General features: G+C 48.2%; 1 protein-coding gene across 2 annotated transcripts; it reads left to right on the top strand.

The window, feature by feature from the left end:
* Window positions 1-681: 681 nt before the first annotated feature.
* LOC103654366 (cationic amino acid transporter 6, chloroplastic) lies at window positions 682-5,348 on the top strand. 2 transcript variants are annotated; one of them, XM_008681215.3, is made up of 5 exons: window positions 691-1,255; window positions 2,312-2,534; window positions 3,248-3,599; window positions 3,954-4,185; window positions 4,530-5,348. In XM_008681215.3, the coding sequence occupies exons 1-5, from the start codon at window positions 835-837 to the stop codon at window positions 5,099-5,101; spliced, it is 1,800 nt and encodes a 599-aa protein (XP_008679437.1). In that variant the 5' UTR covers window positions 691-834; the 3' UTR covers window positions 5,102-5,348. The 2 variants fall into 2 exon arrangements, with proteins under 2 accessions (XP_020408373.1, XP_008679437.1); XM_020552784.3 differs by having other exon boundaries at window positions 682-1,255; window positions 3,248-4,185.
* The last annotated feature ends 18,652 nt before the right edge of the window (window positions 5,349-24,000 follow it).

The raw sequence follows: 24,000 nt of genomic DNA, 5'->3' as shown, positions 1-24,000 counted from the left end.
AATATAAGTACCATAAAATTAGTTATAAAATATATTTTTATATGAAACTTACTTGAAGAAATAAATATTGATACTATTAAAAGGAAACTTGGGTAAAGTTAAACTAATTTGGCTTGAGCAAATTTTATAGTTATATTATTTTATAGTCAGAGGGAATACCTTTAGATTGAGATTTGGATACCGTTGCCGCCATAGATATTTTATAAGGTTATGACAAGATCATGCATGTGGCTATGTAAAATACTATTTTACACGACAATAAAATTTAAAATAAGTACGGTGGTTGGAGACCTTAAGATTCTTGCGCGACATATAAAACGTTGCAGCTTAAATTTTGCAATGAGAAAACTAGATGTTTCAGCTTGGTTAGTTGGAAGCATGATCAACATTGCCGTTTAAAAAAATGCTTTCTTAAGGTCTCGTGAGAACTTAAACATTTTCCTTTTTTTCGCCCTGTTTTTAAAAGAGACCGTCCCAAATTAAAACAAGCGTGTTTTTGGCTACAGATATTGACAATTAGTAGTACAATGTGCACATATATTATTACAAATAAAAACTACTTATATGTAGATGGAGCCAATTACCAATATATGTTGAAATACATGCAGATCTGGTCTCCAATTGCTACTGTTTTATTTACCCGATGGGCTTTCCAGCGAGAGAGCCCCACGAGAAAATACTAGTAGCTAGCAGACCGCCGCGCCCCCCGCGCCTCTTTAAATACCGCGGCCTCCACCTCCACTCGACGACCACTCCCCGCACTCTCCACCCGTGAGCCGCTCCCCCTTCCGTCCCGGCCCTCCCGCTTCCCCGAATCCCGGAGAAACCGCCGCCATGGACAAGGCCGCGCTGGTGGCTGAGAACAGCACGGACGCCGGCGGGTCGTCGTCGTCGTTCTCGGGCCTGCGCGCGTACGGGCGCGCGCTGGCGCAGACGCCGCGGCGCCTGGCGCGGCGCGCGTGCGCCGCCACGGCGCCCCGCGAGGAGATGAGCCGCGTGCGCGCGCGGTCGGGCCCGCGCATGGCGCGCGCGCTGCGGTGGTGGGACCTGGTGGGGCTCGGGCTCGGCGGCATGGTGGGCGCCGGCGTGTTCGTGACCACGGGCCGCGCCGCCCGCATCTACGCGGGGCCCGGCCTCGTCGTGTCCTACGCCATTGCCGGCCTCTGCGCGCTGCTCTCCGCCTTCTGCTACACCGAGTTCGCCGTCGACATGCCCGTCGCCGGCGGCGCCTTCAGCTACCTCCGCGTCACCTTCGGTGAGTGACGACTCTCAGCTAGCGCTGCCGCCAGTCCCGCGCTGCGCAGCCAAGAGATCGATGGCGACCTTCGGCGACGTGTAGTGTACTCGCCGGAATTAAAAACCTTGGCTGGGCTTTGGCATTTCTGGGAGTTTGTATTATTATTATTATTATTATAGCCCCTCGATTTCCTGTCGGTTCGATCCTGTTCGTGCGATTCACGGCAGTGGAGACCGAGACTGACGACGTATAATGGACTGATCATACGTTAGTTGAGAAGGATGGGTTGTTTTTCTCATTGAATATCTGATGCTTATCTGCCAAGTGCATACGTGCCCTCTGCTTTCGGCTCATCAAGTTGCTAAATAAAAACTACTCCTATACTACTACAAGTATTCATGTGTATGAGTGAAGCCACCTTAAATTATGATTGAGCTGTCCCTGCTAATTATTTGGATGGATGCATGTCTCTTTTTTATTTATTTAGATAGAGAAAAAAAACTAGAGTGATTTTCTCTCTATGAAACTGTATACTACTGCTACTACACTATTCATAATAAATGCATTTTGCACATGGACAAACGCTTGTCTAGATACATAGCTAAAGATATACAGTAGTATCTGTTTTGCTATAGGTTTGGGAGTGTTCGATTATAATAGATATAGACACAGTTTCTGCTTCTTTCTTTTGAGAGTTTCTCTACAATTTATTATATAATCTAAAGAATCCCAGTTTTCTTCAGACCGATTTTTCGTCCCTTGAGATTTCAGAAACACCGGGATGAGCAACAGAGAGAGAGAGGGGAAAAAAGTTAGATCGTGACGCAACAGTTTTTATGAGTGACTCACTCAAACATCCATATCCAAAAAATAATGCTGGGTCCCTTTCAACAATCTGGAGAGAGAGAGCGGTTCTTCCCTTTGGTCCCGCAGCTGCGATCCCTCTCCTTCCTCGTGGGACCTGGGAAGCTCGTTTTCCACAACCACCATGCGAACTGTCCTGTGTCTGTGTGTGCTTTGGCTGCGTCCATGACCATGAATGAACCAGTGGCTGGTTGGTTGGCTGGCATGCAGGGGAATTCGCGGCATTCCTGACGGGGGCGAACCTGATCATGGAGTACGTCTTCTCCAACGCCGCCGTGGCGCGCAGCTTCACGGCGTACCTCGGCACGGCGGTGGGTGTGGACGCGCCCAGCAAGTGGAGGATTCCTGTGCCGGGCCTGCCCCAGGGGTTCAACCAGGTGGACCTCGTCGCCGTCGGCGTCATCCTCCTGCTCTCTGTCTGCATCTGCTACAGGTCCGTTGCTACTATTGACTGCTGCTGCTTGTATCGTCAGAGGTCAATGGCTGTGTCATTTCTTCGCTTAATATATTTGTTTTCTATGTCAAGGGAAAAAACCTATATTTTTAGTACGGAAAACGTTGTTTTGTCGTGTAGGTTGAGGTTTTGCCTACAAGTGTCATTCTACCTGTCTTTTCTCTTGGTTCTCAGTTTTGTCTGTTCTCCGCTTGCTGACACAGAACTTTTGGCCTCCGATTTTCAAATGTTTTATTAGTATCCAATATTATGGACAATTGATCAAAATTTTGTCTGTTTCTTTTTTTGTTTCTTACGTCCACTTCTTCATCGCCGCACTGGTGTAGGTGCGTCTGGTGGTTTCATTGCTTCCTCTGCTATAATCTGCAACCAGCTGTTGTGAGGTTGTTCAGAGCAAGTGGAACCAGTTCACATCTCCAGTTCTATCTGTTCTGGAAAATTTTAATACATTCTGTTATCAGAAAGGAAAGAATCTTGCCCATCATCCTTTCTGGCATGATGCAGTTTTTAATATAAAAAAGGAACTTTTGTGGTAAACTAAAACTGGTAATGCAGAGCAAGTTTATTATTTTTTCCAAAACCGAAAATTCGGCAAATAGTTTCGTCGTAGACGCCATTTCCAGATTTGCTGCTTGAGTGCTGACGAGACGATACGGATTCCGTTCCATGGGCGGGCGCACGCACGCACGCAGCACAAAGGAGAGCTCGGTGGTGAACCTGGTGCTGACGGGCGTGCACGTGGTGTTCATCCTCTTCATCATCGTCATGGGGTTCGCGCACGGCGACGCGCGCAACCTGAGCAGGCCCGCCGACCCGGCCCACAGCCCCGGCGGCTTCTTCCCGCACGGCGCCGCGGGCGTGTTCAACGGCGCGGCCGCGGTGTACCTGAGCTACATCGGCTACGACGCCGTGTCCACCATGGCCGAGGAGGTGGAGCGGCCTGACCGCGACATCCCCGCCGGCGTCTCCGGCTCCGTCGTCCTCGTCACCGTGCTCTACTGCCTCATGGCCACCTCCATGTCCATGCTCCTCCCGTACGACGCGGTACGTACGTCAGTCAGTCAGTCAGCATGCTTGCCGAGTGAAATGAAAGAGGACGCGAAGTCGGCAGCCATGTACAGTGACAGTGCCACTGCCACTGGCATTGTTTTCTATGACACTTTTGCGGATATTGGTCGTGCGATCTGGAATGAATCTATACTATACTCTGCTGTCCCAATCCCAATCGCAGAGGGGACGTCCTGCAACTTTCTGGGAGTGAAGAAGTCGGAGAGAGAGAGAGAGAAAAAGAAGCATCTTGGCACTTCACTCGTCTGCTTTCCACACAAGTGGGCATGGACATGGACTTGTGGCAGATTTTTCTCAACTGGTTCTGGATGTTGTTTTCCTGTCGTGCAGATCGACCCGGAGGCGCCGTTCTCGGGGGCGTTCAAGGGGCGGGACGGGATGGCGTGGGTGTCCAACGTCATCGGCGCCGGCGCGAGCCTCGGCATCCTCACGTCACTGATGGTGGCCATGCTGGGGCAGGCCCGGTACCTGTGCGTCATCGGCCGCTCCGGCGTCGTGCCCGCCTGGCTCGCCAGGGTCGACCCCCGCACCGCCACCCCCATCAACGCCTCCGCCTTCCTCGGTGCGTAGTACACGCCTCCTCCTTCGCTGCCTGTCGTGATCACCACCCGGCACCCGCTCTGATTCCCATCGACCAATTCGAAAAACGTTGACATGTGACCGTTAGTCTGTGCCTCGGGCGGGCTACTCGTGAGCAGAGGCGACAGCCGACAGCGGCGAGCCGCCGCGGGTCTCCCGGCCCGGCTCCCGTGACGAATCGAACAGGACACGGGTTTCTGGGTGACTGGTCGTCGCCGTCGTCGTCGTCTAAAATCTGACAAGATGGAAACGAACGAGTCAACGAATCACATGAATCGAGGCGCCCTGCTTTTGACGACCGCTGAGCGTTGACAATGTCCTTTGCAGGCCTGCTGACGGCGGCGCTGGCGCTGTTCACGGAGCTGGACGTGCTCCTGAACCTCGTCTCCATCGGCACGCTCTTCGTTTTCTACATGGTGGCCAACGCCGTCGTGTACCGCCGCTACGTGGGCGACCCGTGCCCCGGCTCCGGCCAGAAGAGGAGGGCCTGGCCGGCGCTGGCCTTCATCGCGGCCTTCTCCCTCATTGCGATCTCCTTCACGCTGCTGTGGCAGTTCGCGCCGGGGGGCGCCGCCAAGGTCGGGCTCCTGTCCGGGACCGCGGCGGTCGCAGTCGCCGCGGTTGTCGCGTTCCAGGCGCTGGTGCCGCAGGCGCGCGAGCCCGAGCTGTGGGGCGTGCCCGGGATGCCCTGGGTGCCCGCCGCGTCCGTCTTCCTCAACGTATTCCTGCTCGGCTCGCTTGACCGCCCGTCGTACGTCCGGTTCGGCTTCTTCTCGGCCTTCGCAGTGCTGTTCTACGTGTTCTACAGCGTGCACGCCAGCTACGACGCCGAGGAGGGCGGCGCGGTGGACGGAGGCGGCGGCGGCGACAAGCTGCAGGACCAAGGATGCGATGTGTAGGCGTGTAGCAGAGTGGCTGACGTAGGCAGACAGCTCAGCCTTCCTTGATCTACCTTTTGCTTTGTTTTTTTGTTATGTTTAGATGTTTTTAGTAGGTTCTTAGAACTAATTGTCATTGAGTTAGTGCTGATGCATGTCCGTGACACCCTCGAGGGAAAAACAACCTGAAGGAAATAGAGAGAGAAATGACAGGCAGATGCAAGATGAAATGCGACTACATATATCCTTCACATTTTTTTGGTTATTATTGGCCTTGTTTGGATTGGAGAAATGCAACAGAGGAAAGGAAGAAGACAAGAAATGTGTACATGTAGAAAACCGAAAACAGACAGATTGAAAAACACTAAAAAATTTATAGGAACAGGAGTTTGGAACACAGTAATATAAAACGTGTTATCATCTATTTTAGTGAATAAAGACTTGCTCATCCCTCTATTAACATGTAGGAAAATTTATAAGGACTAGTTTGAAAACTCAAATCCCCTCCCGAATTAGAGGGGATTGAGGGAAAAATTAGTTCATTTCCACCTCAATCTCCTCTAAGCCGGAAGGGATTTAAATTTCTAAACTAGTGTAAGAGTTTGAAGTAATTGTTTTATTTCCTCTATTTCTTTAATAAAAGCGAAATTGTCTCTAGCTGAGTTGGTTAGGTGGTCTAAGTAGCACTCCTCAAGTCCTGACTTTGAATCCCAGCGGGAGCGAATTTTAGGTTGAGGTTGAAAAAGATCACTCGTGGGTTCCCCTCGTGGTGTGAGCATGAGATGTACTAACCTATGGGGTGGATCGTTGTGTGAGAGTTTATTGATATTATATAATACTTATTTAAACAGGCTTCTCTCTTTTAGTATCTACCAATCTAACTTTTTTATAATAGTACTTATAAGTTGATCTCTTCCCTAAAATAATATTAAATGCCTTTTTACTCTTTTTCTTTAGTTTTTCTTATTTTGTTCTAGCAGTTGAATGATCCTACTTCGCAAGAGTAGCTACCTCTGCTAGCAACCTTGCTGATTTTGCTCGTGTTGTCGTTCGGTTTCCCCCGACGCACTTGCGACCTTCCGTTCTCTGCTAGCAACCTTGTTGATTCTGTTTTGTGCGCTCGGTTCTAGTCTTCCCGGCGCACTTCCCATAGGCAAGCTGTCAAGAGGATTATAGGGTACCTTTGTTTCACTCCTGAGTTTGGTTTGTGGTACTCCTTGTCTTCTGCCATGTCTTTGTCTGGGTATTTAGATGTTGATTTTGCGGCATGTCCTTTGGATCGCAAATCTACTTTTAGGACTTGTTAGTTTTTGGGGACTTTGTTGGTGGTCTTCACGCAAATAGTATAGCGTTGCCCAGTCTACCACACAGGCTGAGTTTATTGTTGTCGCTAGCTGTTGCTATGAATAACAACCACTTTATGGGATTTTGGCTTGAATTTTCATCATGTGCCCTTGCTTTGCGATAGCACAAGTGCCATAAGTGTTGCCAAGGATCATGTGCTGCATTCGAAGACCAAGCACATTGATGTTCTCTTTCACTTTCTCTGAGATCATTATAAGAAAGGGGACATCGATTTGCGCCACATTGATACACATAGGCAGCTTGCTGACATTTTGACAAAACCCCTCCACCGGTCCACGTTTGCACATTTGCGAGGGGAATGGGGTGTTTGCTTCCCTTTTGACCAAGGGCTCCCTTTTTGTTTTTTCTTCATGTCTTCTACTTTTAATGTAGTTTATAGCTTTTGTTTCTTGATTTGTGTATTATATCCACATCTACATCTTATGTAGCATTTTGAGCTTCACCTGTATAACTGCTAAAATGTAACTATCCTCTTAGTAGTATGTTCTTTGTGTACATGATGATGTTATGGCATGCTTAAACTCCATTTGCTCATATTGATACAATATTGTTGAGTTAAGCATGTTTTCATAATTGCGAACATGACTATTACTTGCTCAATCCAAAAAATTATTCACCATTTAGATTGGCATCTAGCATGTGTAGGATGTGTTGAGATCCTTTGTGTTGTCACTAATATGCTAGGTGGCTATGTCTCATGCCTTGCATAACTCATTGTCTTGATTCATTAATTCTGTGCCAAAATCTAAATCAAGGTAAGTGAAAAATCAAAAACACCGAGATGGGGTTGCATTCGTCACCACATCATTTTTATTGAGACTGCTTCCATTTGCACTTTTGGATGAACTTGAGCAGTGTAGTGGATGATCGAAATTGATGTCTTTATCTTCTGACTGCTTTTCTACATAGGATACACCTGGTTGAAAAGTTAGACAATGATAAATTGATAATGCTTGCAACCCCTCGCACTGACATGCTTTTCAATGAAATTTGTGATCCGTTGCAAAATCTAATACACTTAAAAAAATTTATTTGATATCAAACTCGAATATGATTCTAGCAATATGAGTGACCGCTATTAGGGGTAGTTCACCTTGTTTACCATTCACTAGCACTTGGTTGATTTCCTGCTTACATATGTCCAATGTTGTTTTAGTGCTGAACTTCTCTTTTGATTGCTTAAAACTGAATCAAAATGTTTACTCTTCACATATCTTGTGCATATGACCAATTTTTGAGCGTTTGCAACCACATGCTTTTATTGCTGCACACATCATACAACACCACTTAGAGAAGTTTTACACTCTGACCGGTATACTCCAGAAGCTCTTGCATTCTCTCCATTTTCTACTCTTTCTTTTGCATCTCTGCATTTTCTTAAGGGGGAGATCTTTTGTCAAGGGGGAGTTTCTGTTTCTACCCTTGTTTGTGGTTTGATGAGTTCATTTGTCAATAAGGGGTGAAATTCTAGACCTTTTGAGGGAGAAGTTCTGGGCATAGATTGTTGGGTGCAATATTCTAGATTTTTGAGGTCTTGTCGATGGGGGTGTCTTTCAGAGTGTGAGCAGGAATCTGTGAGGGGGAGAGATTCTGAGTTTTGCTAGTTGTGTTGAGCCATTCGCCCCTGTCTAGATGAACTAGCTTTGATTTCAGTACTCCTAGTGATTTTATGCTTTGATTTGATTCTGACGTCTGGCTAGTGGTGTTGAGCCCTTCTTTTGCCTCTTCTTGAGGACTAACTTCTCTTACTTGGTCATGTTGAGTTGTTGCCCATTTCTTTGGAGACCATGTTTTTGCTCGCTCTAATGAAATGTTTTGGCTTTTGTCTGGCTTTTGGTCATTCGAGTGAGTTCTTCTTCTTCATTCTATTTGTGCTGATCTTTGAGTCCTTATGATGGTGCTGTTGACAATGCACTCATCAAGGGGGAGATTGCAACACATAAGGTTGACTTGTCCCTTTTGGTTCGGGTTGATGATGAGTGTTTGTCAATATGGGTAGTGCTTTGGTGCGAGTCTTAGACTAACCATAGTACGAGAGCTTGCAGTGTGCAACCATATCTACCGGCTTGTGGTCGTGTAGGTGTGGAGCAAAAGGATGGTGGTCGACGACAAAGGTGAAGGTCATGCGAATTCATGCCGATGGATTGGGAGCGGCGAAGGACAAGGGCTGGGACTTGGCCGAGGGACCAGAAAAGCCGGGTGACTAGCTGTGGTGGCTGGCACCAGGGACACGCACCGACACGAGGATGTGGTAGAGCGGGTCATGTCATTGGTATGGTCGAGGACTGGCGTGACACATGTCCAGGATGTGGGGGATGCACATGCGGTGCGCTACTCGCGACAGTTTGGTGGTTAAGCCTCAAAACCACCTAGCTTTACGGATGGCAGGTTTCACCGAGTTTGGGCCTAAAAACTCAACTGTGCAGTTCCTGTGGGAATTAAAGGCGGCACATGGCATCATCACAAAGGGTGTGTCAAAGCGATGCAACTTTGTGTGGAGCGTGTAAAATCAAAATCCTAGGAGTTGGCCCATTTTTCCCCTGGTTAAGTGAATGAGCTCTATGTATCTAGTGGTAGTTTATACTAGTGGAATAACCCTCTATAAATAGATGGGTGGGCTATTGTGGACAACCATCTCTTTGGCTATCTCTTGGCTAGCTCATTTGTGTTTAGAAAACCCTAGTTTCATTCTCTAGTTTTCCAGTAGTTTAGCCTGAGATCGGCAGATGATTTGAACTCCACATCTATGTATTTGTAATCTTCACCTCATCATTCAAAGGAAGGGTGGCTAGATCCATCCATAGGGTTTGTTGAATCATGTACTCAGTTTTGTCTTTGTTGCAGTTTTGATTCAATTTTGTTCTCGCTCTCTTTCCTTTCATTTTCTCTTTGGAATGTGGAAGAACCTTAGAGTTCTTGTGTTGGGTTGGTATTGGGGATTGTTGAAAGGTGAGATACACTATTGGGGCGAAGGCGAAGATGTTACCCTTCGCTCGATGCCTTCGTCGCCTCGTTACACCAACGAAGACCACGCCCACGGAGCATGCCCGAGCAAGCCGAGGGCGCCGGTCGGATCAGGACCGGCGTGGTCGCCCTTCGTCTTCTTCGTTGCAAGATGAAGGCTCCGTCGAAGTTTGCTACTCCCACGTCCTCATCGCATCGGGAGGCCCAAGTTGGATTCAGCCCACTGTAATGGGCCCCGCGCGGATAACCATATTACGGGTCGTGTCTATAATAGCCTTTTCTGTAATGACGGTCTGTAACCTCCTCTTGTGAGAATATTCTAGGAATAGTCCGGGTACTTGAGGGCATAATCGTCCTTGCCAAAGGACGGTGGTCACTCGGGTGCCTATAAATACCCCTGTACAGTGCCCTTGAGAGGGCCAGATTAACAGAGCTATTGCCATTCCCCGTTGAATTTCGTATTCACTCTCTCCACTTCCTCGTTGGATCTACTTGCCCAGGGAAGCAAGTCCCAACATTTGGCGCCTATCGTTCGTGCTACGAACAAACAACCCGCGATGGCACCCAAGCGAGCTAATTCGAAGGCAGCCCCATCCATCGACAAAGCAGCAAAGGCAGCGCTGCTGGCTGAGAAAAAAGGCAAGGCCCTCGCGGACAACACCCCCTAAGAAGCCTCCGAAGATGAAGCTGTCAGCAAAAGACAGCGCCAAGAGCACCCACCCCCGAAGGCACCCTATGCACCTGCAGCTTCGGAGGACTACCACAAGCACCACCTCTCGCCCCTCCAGCAGACGAAAACATAATAGAGGACGATGAAGTCATCGACATCTCAGCCGAGGAACAACTACAGCTACGGGCCATGCGCATCAAGAACCACAACCTCCAAAAGCAGAAAGACATCTTCGAGGCCAAGCGCCAACGTGTCACTGTGCAGGCCAAGGTGCGCCAGATGATACGAGACGAGGAGCAGAGAGCTCGGGAGCTCGAGCAAGAAATCACGCTCATGCAGAGCGAAGGCCATCATGATCTGCAGCACGAACCGCCCCTCCAACAGCGCGTCCCAGTCGGAGATCTATTCATACCTCAGCGCGGGCCCTTCATTCCGCATGTCACAACTTTCCAAGGGATCAACTACCTTGATGAGCGAAGCCCCTAGCTCCGCAACTCCAAGCATCACCTTGGCCCGCCAGCTTCAAGGCAGGCACCTACCCCAAGTACAACGATAGCACTGACCCAGCACAATACATCATGAGCTACCAAGTCGTCGTCGCATCGTCCGGAGGGGATGACGCCACAATGGTCAAATCTTTCATCATCGCGCTCGAGGGCCCGACCTTGACCTGGTACACCAGGTTGCCACCACTGTCCATCGACTCCTGGAAAGGACTCCGGGACAAGTTCCTGCTCAACTTCTAAGGGTACCGACCCGACACTGACGCCTTGGCCGAGCTATCACTCTGCAAGCAGCAAGAGAAGGAAACCCTTCGGGAGTACTACAGAAAGTTCCTGACTCTCAAGTCACAACTGCCATCGGTCGACGACCACATCGCGATCCATTACGCCATCAGTGGCCTTCGGGCTGGCGTCCTGTACATCCACTGCATCAGGGATCCACCTAAAACTCTCCAAGAGCTATACCAGCTATTCGAGAAGTACGCCAGGTCCAAAGAGCTACATCAACAAAAGGTGGAACTCAGAGGAAGCCAAAGGACCCTCCGCAGTCCAGCAGAACCTGGACCAGGCCTTCGCAGCCAGACTCCGGTCGGGACAGCCGAAGCCAACAATAGGTGCACAACATAGCCAATCAGCACCAAGCTGGAGAAAACGTCCGCCGTCAAGAATACCCCCCAAGGCCGCGACAACGACACTAGAGGGAGAGGACGAGGACAGGCGCAGCAGCCACACAGATTCTATTGCCTATTCCATGGCGAGGACCGTGCGCACCCAACAAGAGATTACGCGGAAACGAAGGCCACCATGGACAGGATGTCCAGGGCACAGCCAGCCAACAACCAGAGAGTTGTTGCGCACACATACCACCACCACCACCAACAACCACGTCTAACACCCACCCAACCATGCGTACCAACACCGCCAGGAAGTGCTGAAAGGGAAATGTGCCCTTGGACCATTTCTAAGTATTTTGGTAATTAAGTGCCAACACAAGTGCTTAAATGTGAATCTATGCCCATGGATGAACAAAGTGAAAATCACAAGTAAAGGTATGTTTCTAAGCCTTAGTACATTGGTTTTGTGTACTAATATATTTGTCTAAGTGTTAGAAACAGAGAGAAGAAGAAAAGGAGAATGTTGGCTGTGTACAGCCAAGAGGCTGTTTTGGTCTAGGGCACCGGACTGTCCGGTGGTGCACCGGACAGTGTCCGGTGGTTCACCGGACAGTGTCCGGTGCGCCAGGTTGCCTCGGCCGAAGAGGCCGCTCTCGGGAATTTGCTGACGGCGTACGGCTAAAATTCACCGGACTGTCCGGTGTGCACCGGACTGTCCGGTGAGCCAACGGTCGGCCGAGCCAACGGTCGGCCGCGGAATCTGCGCGCGACACGTGGTCTGGCCAACGGTCGGAAGAAGGCACCGGACTGTCCGGTGTGCACCGGACTGTCCGGTGCGCCAGATCTGCAACGGTCGGCTGCGCATGTTAAGGAAAGAAATCGGGCACCGGACAGTGTCCGGTGTGCACCGGACTGTCCGGTGCGCCCGACGACAGAAGGCAAGGATGGCCTTCCAGATTTGTTCTCAACGGCTCCTAGCTGCCTTGGGGCTATAAAAGGGACCCCTAGGCGCATGGAGGAGGACACCAAGCATTCCTTGAGCACTCTTGATCACTCACACATCAATCTTGCGCACTTGTTCGACATTCTAGTGATTTGAGCTCCGTTCTAGTGTGCTAGTCTCTTGAGCTCAAGTCTGGGTCTTGTGTGTGCGTATTTGCTGTGATCGTTTGTCGTGTGTGAGTTGCTAATCCCTCCCTTGCTCCGTGATTCTCTGTGAACATCTTTTTGTAAGGGCGAGAGGCTCCAAGTTGTGGAGATTCCTCGCAAACGGGATTGAGAAAAGAAAAGCAAGAACACCGTGGTATTCAAGTTGATCATTGGATCACTTGAGAGGAGTTGAGTGCAACTCTCGTCCGTTGGGACGCCACAACGTGGAGTAGGCAAGTTTTGTACTTGGCCGAACCACGGGATAACCACCGTGTCATCTCTGTGATTGATTTCTTGTGGTTATTGTGTTTTGACTCCTCTCTAGCCACTTGGCCATAATTGTGCTAACACTTAATAAGTTTTTGTGGCTTAAGTTTTGAAGTTTTACAGGATCACCTATTCACCCCCCTCTAGGTGCTCTCAATTGGTATCGGAGCCGTTCTCTTCAAGAAAGGGACTAGCCGCCCGAAGAGATGGATCCTAAGGGGAAGGGAATCGTGATCAACGATAAGGAGAAGGAGTCCTTCGTCAATGAGCTCAAAGATGACAAGCCTACCGACTCCGGCTCGGGTCATAGACGAAAGGAAGGAAAGAAGAAGAAGACGAGGCGCATCAAGGAGATCGTCTACTACGATGACAGTGATGAGTCTACTTCTTCCCAAAAGGACGACGACCACAACGACTACGAGCAAAGGAAACCGGTTAATTCTAACTTTTCCTTTGACTACTCTCGTATTCCGCAAAGCTCAAATTCACATTTGCTTTCCATTCCACTCGGCAAGCCCCCACACTTTGATGGGGAGGACTACGGATTTTGGAGCCACAAAATGCGTAGTCACCTATTTTCTCTCCATCCTAGTATATGGGAGATTGTAGATAGTGGAATGCACTTTAATAGTTCAGATAGTCCTATATTCATTAATGAGCAAATCCATAAGAATGCACAAGCTACTACTGTTCTTCTAGCTTCATTGTGCAGGGATGAATATAACAAAGTGAGTGGCTTGGATAACGCCAAGCAAATCTGGGATACCCTCAAGATCTCTCATGAGGGAAATGACGCTACCTTGCTCACCAAAATGGAGTTGGTGGAGGGCGAGCTTGGACGGTTCGCGATGATAAGGGGCGAGGAGCCAACTCAAACATACAACCGGCTCAAGACCCTTATCAACAAAATAAGGAGCTACGGAAGCACGCGATGGACGGACCACGACGTCGTCCGACTAATGCTAAGGTCCTTTACCGTTCTTGATCCTCATTTGGTGAATAATATTCGTGAGAATCCCAGGTACACCAAAATGTCGCCCGAAGAAGTCTTAGGAAAATTCGTCAGCGGGCGAATGATGATCAAGGAGGCAAGATACGTGGACGACGCCTTGAATGGACCGATCAACGAACCACAACCTTTTGCTCTCAAAGCATCAAGAAGTAAGGAGGCGCTACCTAGCAAGGTGGCACAAATTGAGGCGGTCGGACTTAATGATGAAGAGATGGCTCTCATCATCAAACGCTTCAAGACGGTGCTAAAGGGTCACAAGGGGCAGCCAAGCAAGACCAAGACAAAGGGGAAGCGCTCATGCTTCAAGTGCGGTAAGATTGGTCATTTTATCGCTAACTGCCCCGATAATGATAGTGACCAGGAAAAGGGAAACAAGAGGGAAAAGAAGAAGCATTACAAGAAGGCAAAGGGCGAGGCGCATCTAAGCAAGGAATGGGACTCGGATTGCTCCTCTTCCGACTCCGACAATGAAGGACTCGCCGCCACCGCCTTCAACAAATCAACCCTCTTCCCAAACGAGTGTCACACATGTCTTATGGCAAGAGAGAAGAAGGTATGTAATCGCAACTCTACCTATGCTTCTTCAAGTGAGGACGAATCTAGTGATGAGGATGAAGTAGATTATTCATGTTTGTTCAAGGGCTTAGATAGATCTAAGATAGACAAAATTAATGAATTAATTGATGCCTTGAATGAAAAGAATATACTTTTAGAAAAGCAAGAGGATTTGTTGTATGAAGAACATGATAAGTTTGTAGAGGCTCAAAAATCCCTTGCATTAGAAATTAAGAGGAATGAAATGCTTGCTTGTGAAGTGTCAACATGCCATGATTCTATTTCTAACTTAAAGAGCATAAACGATGATTTAAATGCTAAACTAGTAGAAGCAAATAAATCCAACTCTTGTGTTGAATATGTTGAAATTTGCACTAGGTGTAAGGATATTGATATTAATGCTTGTAGCGAACACTTAGTTTCTATTTCAAAATTGAATGATGAATTAGCTAGTCTTAATGCTCAACTTAAGACTAGCAAGAGTAATTTTGATAAACTAAAATTTGCTAGGGATGCCTACACGGTTGGTAGACACCCCTCAATTAAGGATGGGCTTGGCTTCAAGAGGGCAGCCAAGGACTTAACAAGCCATAAGGCTACCATTCCCACTAAGGAGAAAGGGAAGGCCCCTATGGCTACTAGTGCTAAAAAGAACCATGCCTTTTTGTATCATGATAGGAGACAAACTAGAAATGCTTGTAGGAGTCATAATGAGTACGATGATTTTTCTCATGCTATGTTTGCTTCTAGTTCTTCATATGTGCATGATAGAAATGTTGGTAGAAGGGATGTTGTTCATAATATGCCTAGGAGAAATGTTGTTAATATTCCTAGGAAAGTTAATGAGCCTTCTACAATATATCATGCTTTGAATGCTTCCTTTGCAATTTGTAGAAAGGATAGAAAGGTAATTGCTAGGAAGTTAGGGGCAAGATGCAAGGGAGACAAAACTTGCATTTGGGTCCCTAAGAATATTTGTGCTAACCTTGTAGGACCCAACATGAGTTGGGTACCTAAAACCCAAGCCTAAATTTGCCTTGCAGGTTTATGCATCCGGGGGTTCAAGCTGGATTATTGACAGCGGATGCACAAACCATATGACGGGGGAGAAGAAGATGTTCACCTCCTACGTCAAGAATAAGGATTCCCAAGATTCAATCATATTCGGTGATGGGAATCAAGGCAAGGTAAAAGGGTTAGGTAAAATTGCAATTTCTAATGAGCATTCTATCTCTAATGTGTTTTTAGTAGAGTCTCTAGGATATAATTTACTATCTGTTAGTCAATTATGCAATATGGGATATAACTGTCTATTTACAAATGTAGATGTGTCTGTCTTTAGAAGAAGTGATGGTTCACTAGCTTTTAAGGGTGTATTAGACGACAAACTTTATTTAGTTGATTTTGCAAAAGAAGAAGCCGGTCTAGATGCATGCTTAATAGCTAAGACTAGCATGGGCTGGCTGTGGCATCGCCGCTTAGCACATGTGGGGATGAAGAACCTTCACAAGCTTCTAAAGGGAGAACACGTGATAGGTTTAACTAACGTACAATTCGAAAAAGATAGACCTTGTGCAGCTTGTCAGGCAGGTAAACAGGTGGGAGGAACGCATCACAGCAAGAATGTGATGACCACATCAAGACCCCTGGAGCTGCTACACATGGATCTCTTCGGACCCGTCGGCTATCTAAGCATAGGGGGAAGTAAGTATGGTTTAGTTATTGTTGATGACTTTTCCCGCTTCACTTGGGTGTTCTTCTTGCAGGATAAGTCTGAAACCCAAGGGACCCTCAAGCGCTTCCTCAGAAGAGCTCAAAATGAGTTTGAGCTCAAGGTGAAGAAGATAAGGAGCGACAACGGGTCCGAGTTCAAGAACCTTCAAGTGGAGGAGTTCCTTGAAGAGGAAGGGATCAAGCACGAGTTCTCCGCTCCCTACACACCACAGCAAAATGGTGTGGTAGAGAGGAAGAACAGGACGCTCATCGACATGGCGAGGACGATGCTAGGAGAGTTCAAGACCCCCGAGTACTTTTGGACGGAAGCCGTGAATACGGCTTGCCACGCCATCAACAGGGTCTACCTTCATCGCCTCCTCAAGAAGACGTCGTATGAGCTACTAACCGGTAACAAACCCAATGTTTCGTATTTTCGAGTTTTTGGGAGTCAATGCTACATTCTTGTGAAGAAGGGTAGGAATTCCAAATTTGCTCCCAAAGCTGTAGAAGGGTTTTTGTTAGGTTATGACTCAAATACAAAGGCGTATAGAGTCTTCAACAAATCATCGGGTTTGGTTGAAGTCTCTAGCGACATTGTATTTGATGAGACTAATGGCTCTCCAAGAGAGCAAGTTGTTGATCTTGATGATGTAGATGAAGAAGATGTTCCAACAGCCGCTATGCGCACCATGGCGATTGGTGATGTGCGACCACAGGAATACTTAGAGCAAGATCAACCTTCTTCCTCAACAATGATGCATCCCCCAACTCAAGACGATGAACAAGGTCATAAACAGGAGGCGTGTAATCAAGGGGGAGCACAAGATGATCATGTGATGGAGGAAGAAGCGCAACCGGCACCTCCAACCCAAGTTCGAGCGATGATTCAAAGGGATCATCCCGTCGACCAAATTCTGGGTGACATTAGCAAGGGAGTAACTACTCGATCTCGATTAGCTAATTTTTGTGAGCATTACTCCTTTGTCTCTTCTATTGAGCCTTTCAGGGTAGAGGAGGCCTTGCTAGATCCGGACTGGGTGTTGGCCATGCAGGAGGAACTCAACAACTTCAAGCGCAATGAAGTTTGGACACTGGTGCCTCGTCCGAAGCAAAATGTTGTGGGAACCAAGTGGGTGTTCCGCAACAAACAGGACGAGCACGGGGTGGTGACAAGGAACAAGGCTCGACTTGTGGCAAAAGGTTATGCCCAAGTCGCAGGTTTGGACTTTGAGGAGACGTTTGCTCCTGTGGCTAGGCTAGAATCGATTCGTATCTTGCTAGCATATGCCGCTCACCATTCTTTCAGGTTGTTCCAAATGGATGTGAAGAGCGCTTTCCTCAACGGGCCAATAAAGGAGGAGGTGTACGTAGAGCAACCCCCTGGCTTCGAGGATGAACGGTACCCCGACCACGTGTGTAAGCTCTCTAAGGCGCTCTATGGACTTAAGCAAGCCCCAAGAGCATGGTATGAATGCCTTAGAGATTTCTTAATTGCTAATGCTTTCAAGGTTGGGAAAGCCGATCCAACTCTTTTCACTAAGACATGTGATGGTGATTTATTTGTGTGCCAAATTTATGTCGATGACATAATATTTGGTTCTACTAATAAAAAGTCTTGTGAAGAGTTTAGCAGGGTGATGACGCAGAAATTCGAGATGTCGATGATGGGCGAGTTGAACTACTTCCTTGGATTCCAAGTGAAGCAACTCAAGGACGGCACCTTCATCTCCCAAACAAAGTACACGCAGGACCTGCTAAAGCGGTTTGGGATGAAGGACGCCAAGCCCGCAAAGACGCCGATGGGAACCGACGGGCACACCGACCTCAACAAAGGTGGTAAGTCCGTTGATCAAAAAGCATACCGGTCAATGATAGGGTCATTACTTTACTTATGTGCTAGTAGACCGGATATTATGCTTAGCGTATGCATGTGTGCTAGATATCAATCCAATCCTAAGGAGTGTCACTTAGTGGCGGTGAAACGAATCCTTAGATATTTAGTTGCTACGCCTTGCCTCGGGCTCTGGTATCCAAAGGGGTCTACCTTTGACTTGATTGGATATTCAGACTCCGATTATGCTGGATGTAAGGTCGATAGGAAGAGTACATCGGGGACGTGCTAATTCTTAGGAAGGTCCCTGGTGTCATGGAAATCTAAGAAACAAACTTCCGTTGCTCTATCCACCGCTGAGGCCGAGTATGTTGCCGCAGGACAGTGTTGCGCGCAACTACTCTGGATGAGGCAAACCCTCAGGGACTTTGGCTACAATCTGAGCAAAGTCCCACTCCTATGTGATAATGAGAGTGCGATCCGCATGGCGGAAAATCCTGTTGAACACAGCCGCACAAAGCACATAGACATCCGGCATCACTTTTTGAGAGACCACCAGCAAAAGGGGGATATCGAAGTGTTTCATGTTAGCACCGAGAACCAGCTAGCCGATATCTTTACCAAACCTCTAGATGAGAAGACTTTTTGCAGGCTGCGTAGTGAGCTAAATGTCTTAGATTCGCGGAACTTGGATTGAATTGTAGCATACATGTGTTTATGCCTTTGATCATGTTCATTCTGCATTTTGTTGCTTATAGTGGTGCTCAAGTTGTACAAACACTCCCTGAACCTCACAAGTTCGTTGCAAAGTGATGCACAGTTTTAGGGGGAGATGTGTTACAACTTGACCCTTTGAGACTAACCATATGCTTGAGTTTGTTTGACTTAGTCTCGAAGGAGAATTGAAAGGGAAAAGGTGGACTTGGACCATGAAAGACTTCCACTGCACTCCGATGAGAGGGTAACTATTTCCAAGTTCATCTCATAAACTCTTATTGCCATATGATCTTAATTGAAGACTTTGGAGAGGCAATGGGGTTAAAGGGGCCAAGATTGATCCCGTTTTGGTGCTTGATGCCAAAGGGGGAGAAAATAAAGGCCAAAGTGATAAATGGATCAGCTACCACTTGAGAGATTTTGGTTTTTGAAAATAGTAGAATAGAGTTTTTGTTTTGTCAAATGCTTTTATTGTCTCTCTTGTCAAAAGTTGGTTTCTTGTGGGGAGAAGTGTTGATTATGGGAAATAGGGGGAGTTTTTGAAATCCTTGATCAATCTCTTTTGGAATGACTCTCTTTATGCCTCAACATGTGTGTTTGACTTAGAGATAGAGATTTGAGTTTGATTTGCAAAAACAAACCAAGTGGTGGCAAAGGATGATCCATATATGCCAAAATTGAATCAAAATCAATTTGAGTTTTATTTGAAGTGATTTTGCACTTGTTCTAGTTGCTTTATATTGTGTTGGCATAAATCACCAAAAAGGGGGAGATTGAAAGGGAAATGTGCCCTTGGGCCATTTCTAAGTATTTTGGTAATTAAGTGCCAACACAAGTGCTTAAATGTGAATCTATGCCCATGGATGAACAAAGTGAAAATCACAAGTAAAGGTATGTTTCTAAGCCTTAGTACATTGGTTTTGTGTACTAATATATTTGTCTAAGTGTTAGAAACAGAGAGAAGAAGAAAAGGAGAATGTTGGCTGTGTACAGCCAAGAGGCTGTTTTGGTCTGGGGCACCGGACTGTCCGGTGGTGCACCGGACAGTGTCCGGTGCGCCAGGCTGCCTCGGCCGAAGAGGCCGCTCTCGGGAATTTGCTGACGGCGTACGACTAAAATTCACCGGACTGTCCGGTGTGCACCAGACTGTCCGGTGAGCCAACGGTCGTCCGAGCCAACGGTCGGCCGCGGAATCTGCGCGCGACACGTGGTCTGGCCAACGGTCGGAAGAAGGCACCGGACTGTCCGGTGTGCACCGGATTGTCCGGTGCGCCAGATCTGCAACGGTCGGCTGCGCATGTTAAGGAAAGAAATCGGGCACCGGACAGTGTCCGGTGTGCACCGGACTGTCCGGTGCGCCCGACGACAGAAGGCAAGGATGGCCTTCCAGATTTGTTCTCAACGGCTCCTAGCTGCCTTGGGGCTATAAAAGGGACCCGTAGGCGCATGGAGGAGGACACCAAGCATTCCTTGAGCACTCTTGATCACTCACACATCAATCTTGCGCACTTGTTCGACATTCTAGTGATTTGAGCTCCGTTCTAGTGTGCTAGTCTCTTGAGCTCAAGTCTGGGTCTTGTGTGTGCGTATTTGCTGTGATCGTTTGTCGTGTGTGAGTTGCTAATCCCTCCCTTGCTCCGTGATTCTCTGTGAACATCTTTTTGTAAGGGCGAGAGGCTCCAAGTTGTGGAGATTCCTCGCAAACGGGATTGAGAAAAGAAAAGCAAGAACACCGTGGTATTCAAGTTGATCATTAGATCACTTGAGAGGAGTTGAGTGCAACTCTCGTCCGTTGGGACGCTACAACGTGGAGTAGGCAAGTTTTGTACTTGGCCGAACCACGGGATAACCACCGTGTCATCTCTGTGATTGATTTCTTGTGGTTATTGTGTTTTGACTCCTCTCTAGCCACTTGGCCATAATTGTGCTAACACTTAATAAGTTTTTGTGGCTTAAGTTTTGAAGTTTTACAGGATCACCTATTCACCCCCCCCTCTAGGTGCTCTCAAGTGCAAGTCCTTCCGAACCCGCCTCCACCTCCGCATCACCCAAATCTACCCCACCATAATCACCCCCAAGCACCAAAGCAAGAAGACTTCGCCGAGCAACCATATCGCGGAGTCATCCATATGATCACATGAGGGTCTAGCGTGGACTTCGAAACGAAGCGGCAGAAGAGGGATCATTACCGAAGCGTTAACCACGTCGCCCTCACCGGCCCAGTGGTACAAACAAGGTGGTCACATGTGCCACTCACCTTCGATGCCAGAGACGTCGATCTGCGCAACGCACCTCACGTCGACGCCATGGTGATCAACTGCAGCGTAGCAGGCTGGGACCTACACAAGGTCCTGGTCGACAACGACAGCCAAGGTGACATCATCTTCCTACACGCCTTAGGCAGCATGGGCATCAGCCATAGCTTACTCAAGCCTTCAGACAACCCCCTATATGGCTTCGGCGGCAAGGGCACCTTTCCCGTCGGTAAGATAGAACTACCCCTGTCATTCAGCGTAGCACCCAATGCACGCAGTGAGGAGGTCATCTTCGACATCGTCGACATGGTATACCCGTACAATGCCATAATGGGCCGGGGCTCCATCAATAAATTTGAAGCGGCCATTCACGGACTTTACCTTTGCATGAAAATTCCGGGTCCGCAAGGCGTGATTACAGTTTACGGTAACCAGCAGACTGCGCACAATATTGAAAGAGACTTCGTTCCAGGTCAACAGAACGTACACTTCCTCACAGCACAACACGAAGGCTTTGAAGGGACCCACCCAGCCGCCGATGAAAAAGTAAAGGCGCGGCTGCAAAGCAACGATGGAACGAAGGCGGTACCCCTCGACCCAGCCACCCAAAAGCAAACAGTCATAATCAGCGAAGACCTGACCTCGCAAGATGAGGAAAAAATTGTCTCCTTCCTCTCCCGCAACAAGGACGTCTTTGCTTGGTCCGCCCACGACCTGGTTAGAGTCAGCCGCACCATCATTGAGCACGACCTGGGCATTGACCCCTCGGTGCGCCCAAGAAAGCAACGACTGCGCAAAATGTCCGATGAGAAGACCGAAGCCGCCAAAGCCGAGGTGCACCGCCTGTTGGAAGCCAACTTCATCGAGCCAATTGCTTACCCTACATGGCTTGCCAACGTGGTCATGGTGCAAAAGAAAAGGGGCAAGTGGCGCATGTGTATCGACTTCACCAGTCTCAATAAGGCCCACCCCAAGGACAATTTCCCCCTGCCACGGATCGACAAATTTGTCGATAGCGCAGCAGGATGCGAAGTCATGTCCCTCCTCGATTGCTTCTCCGATTACCACCAGTTATACATGAAAGAGGAAGACAAGGCCAGCACAAGCTTTATCACACCCTTCGGCACATACTGCTTCATCAGAATGCCGGAAGGACTAAAAAATGTCGGGTCAACCTTCTCCCGCCTCACAAAAAGGGTCCTCGACAGTCAAGTAGGCCGCAACATTTTTACCTACGTGGACGACATTGTCGTCTCGCGAGCAAAAAACAAAGAGGATCACCTGGTCGACCTCGTCGAAACCTTTGCTAACATGTGGGATGCACGACTTCGGCTCAACCCCAAAAAGTGTGTCTTCAAAGTCCGCCAGGGGAAGATACTCGGCTACCTAGTGTCGCACAGAGGGATCGAGGCCAACCCGACAAAAATCCAAGCAATCCTCAACATGACACCACCGCAGTCCGCCAAGGACGTCCAGTGACTGACAGACAGATTGGCCGCCTTGAACAGGTTCATTTCAAAATCCGCAGAGCGTAGTCTGCCTTTCCTCAAGACACTGCGCGGCGCAAAAGACTTCGCTTGGGGACCAGAGCAGGCGGCAGCCTTCGAGTCGCTTAAGCAACACTTGTCCGATCTGGCAACCCTCGCTAGTCTCGACCCTCCGTTTCCCTTACTGCTATACATAGCGGCCTCACCATGTGCAGTCAGCGCAGCCTTGGTCCAAGAGCAGGACAGAGAGGGCACGACCCGACAGTGCCTAGTCTACTATGTCTCAGAAGTCCTCACAGCTTCTAAGTGCAACATGACCGAGCTAGAAAAATTATCATATGCAGTCGTCATGGCATCTCGCAAGCTGCGTCACTACTTCGAAGCATTCAAAGTACGGATCACTTCCGACAGAGGTTTGGGCGAGCTATTCCAGAACGCAGAGGCATCCGTCCGAATCGCAAGTGGGCTGCGGAACTTTCTGGGTACCACATCACCTTTGAACCTAGAACAACAATCAAGTCACAGGTCCTGGCAGACTTCATCGTTGACTGGACGGGACCAACACGACAGCAAGAAGAGTCCCCAAAGAACAACTTGCTCGAACCGGGTGCGATGGCCTTTGCACCCGAAGAAGGTTTGCTGGGGCCGGGGACGGCAGGCTTCGCAGCCAGCGGTGGCTTGCTGCTGCCAGGGCGGCAGACTTCACAATTCCACGTGCCTTCTTGACCATGCGACTAGGGTCCCCGACCCTAGTGAACGCCCGGCGCTTCCGCGTCGCATCTTGGTGATCTTTATCCATCACTGCCGATACAACACCAGCAATATTCTGCCTATAAGGAAAAATCTTCATCTTACGGGCTAAGCGAGACGTAAAAATATCCTCGCCGGCCACCCGGGGGATCGGAACATGCCTAGGCCAGCGACCCCCGGTGACCTCCAGCATTCACGCCGAAGATTCCCAGAGCTCGGGCGAAGACATCCTTCAACCGGGGTGTTGGGTCCATGCTTCGTCGCCGAAGGTCTTATAGGAAGAAGCGGTCTTCGGCTGAAGCTGTTTGCATAAGATGGCCGAAGGTTCCTCTTCATGAAACTTCGGTATTACAAACCGACTTAAAGATAGAATGACCTTTTAGTCCATAAAGGTCTGAGTCAATGTTGTAAACTTTTATAAGGGGCATACTTGTAATTCCTCGCAGGCTGCGTCCTGTGCCTATAAATAGTGAACAGTATTCCTTTACTGTTCACGGATTCTGGTAATTGCAATCGCATCTTTCGGGAACCAACCTTTGCCAAGGCAGAGGTATTATTGTATTCAATGATTCAATATATTAAGTAAATACAATATAATTCGTCTATGATTTATTTACCCTTTTATACCCTTTATTTTATGTTATCTTATACAATTTATTAAAATTGTATTACGAAGACTTGAGCTTCGTAGTTATATTCTCACCAACCTTCGTCCAAGGCTCATTATCCTCAAGGGAATAATGTTTCATGGACGAAGGACGTTAACATTTAACATTTTATATTGCCTTGTTCTTAATTCATAGCATTTGAGAACAAGTCCCCAACATTGGCGCCCACCTCCGGTGAACTCACTTCCACTTTTTGAGCTGATGGCTTCGTTCAACGATCAAGCTGGAGCTGCTTTGGACCCGAAGCTGGTGCTCCCGATTACAGGTGGTTCGTCCTCAGAGCCAGCCAACAAGAAACAGAAGAAGGAAGCACAGAGAAGGGTACAACATGTTGGGGTGCAAGGACCCTTCATCAAGTCAAGATGGTCTCACATTCCTATTACCTTCTCCCAAGAAG

Source organism: Zea mays, chromosome 4 (assembly GCF_902167145.1).
Source record: "Zea mays cultivar B73 chromosome 4, Zm-B73-REFERENCE-NAM-5.0, whole genome shotgun sequence".
In the NCBI taxonomy this organism is placed as follows: domain Eukaryota; kingdom Viridiplantae; phylum Streptophyta; class Magnoliopsida; order Poales; family Poaceae; genus Zea; species Zea mays.
Note: the sequence above shows the minus strand (reverse complement) of the source record. Positions and strands in the feature narration are given on the sequence as shown.

What these genes read in the sequence shown, in the direction of transcription:
- LOC103654366 (XM_020552784.3), top strand. Translation starts at nt 835, where the DNA reads ATGGACAAGGCCGCGCTGGTGGCTGAGAACAGCACGGACGCCGGCGGG. An exon ending in TCTGTCTGCATCTGCTACAG is followed by an intron (nt 2,535 to 3,247) that starts GTCCGTTGCTAC and finishes GCACGCACGCAG; the next exon opens with CACAAAGGAGAGCTCGGTGG. An exon ending in CAACGCCTCCGCCTTCCTCG is followed by an intron (nt 4,186 to 4,529) that starts GTGCGTAGTACA and finishes TGTCCTTTGCAG; the next exon opens with GCCTGCTGACGGCGGCGCTG.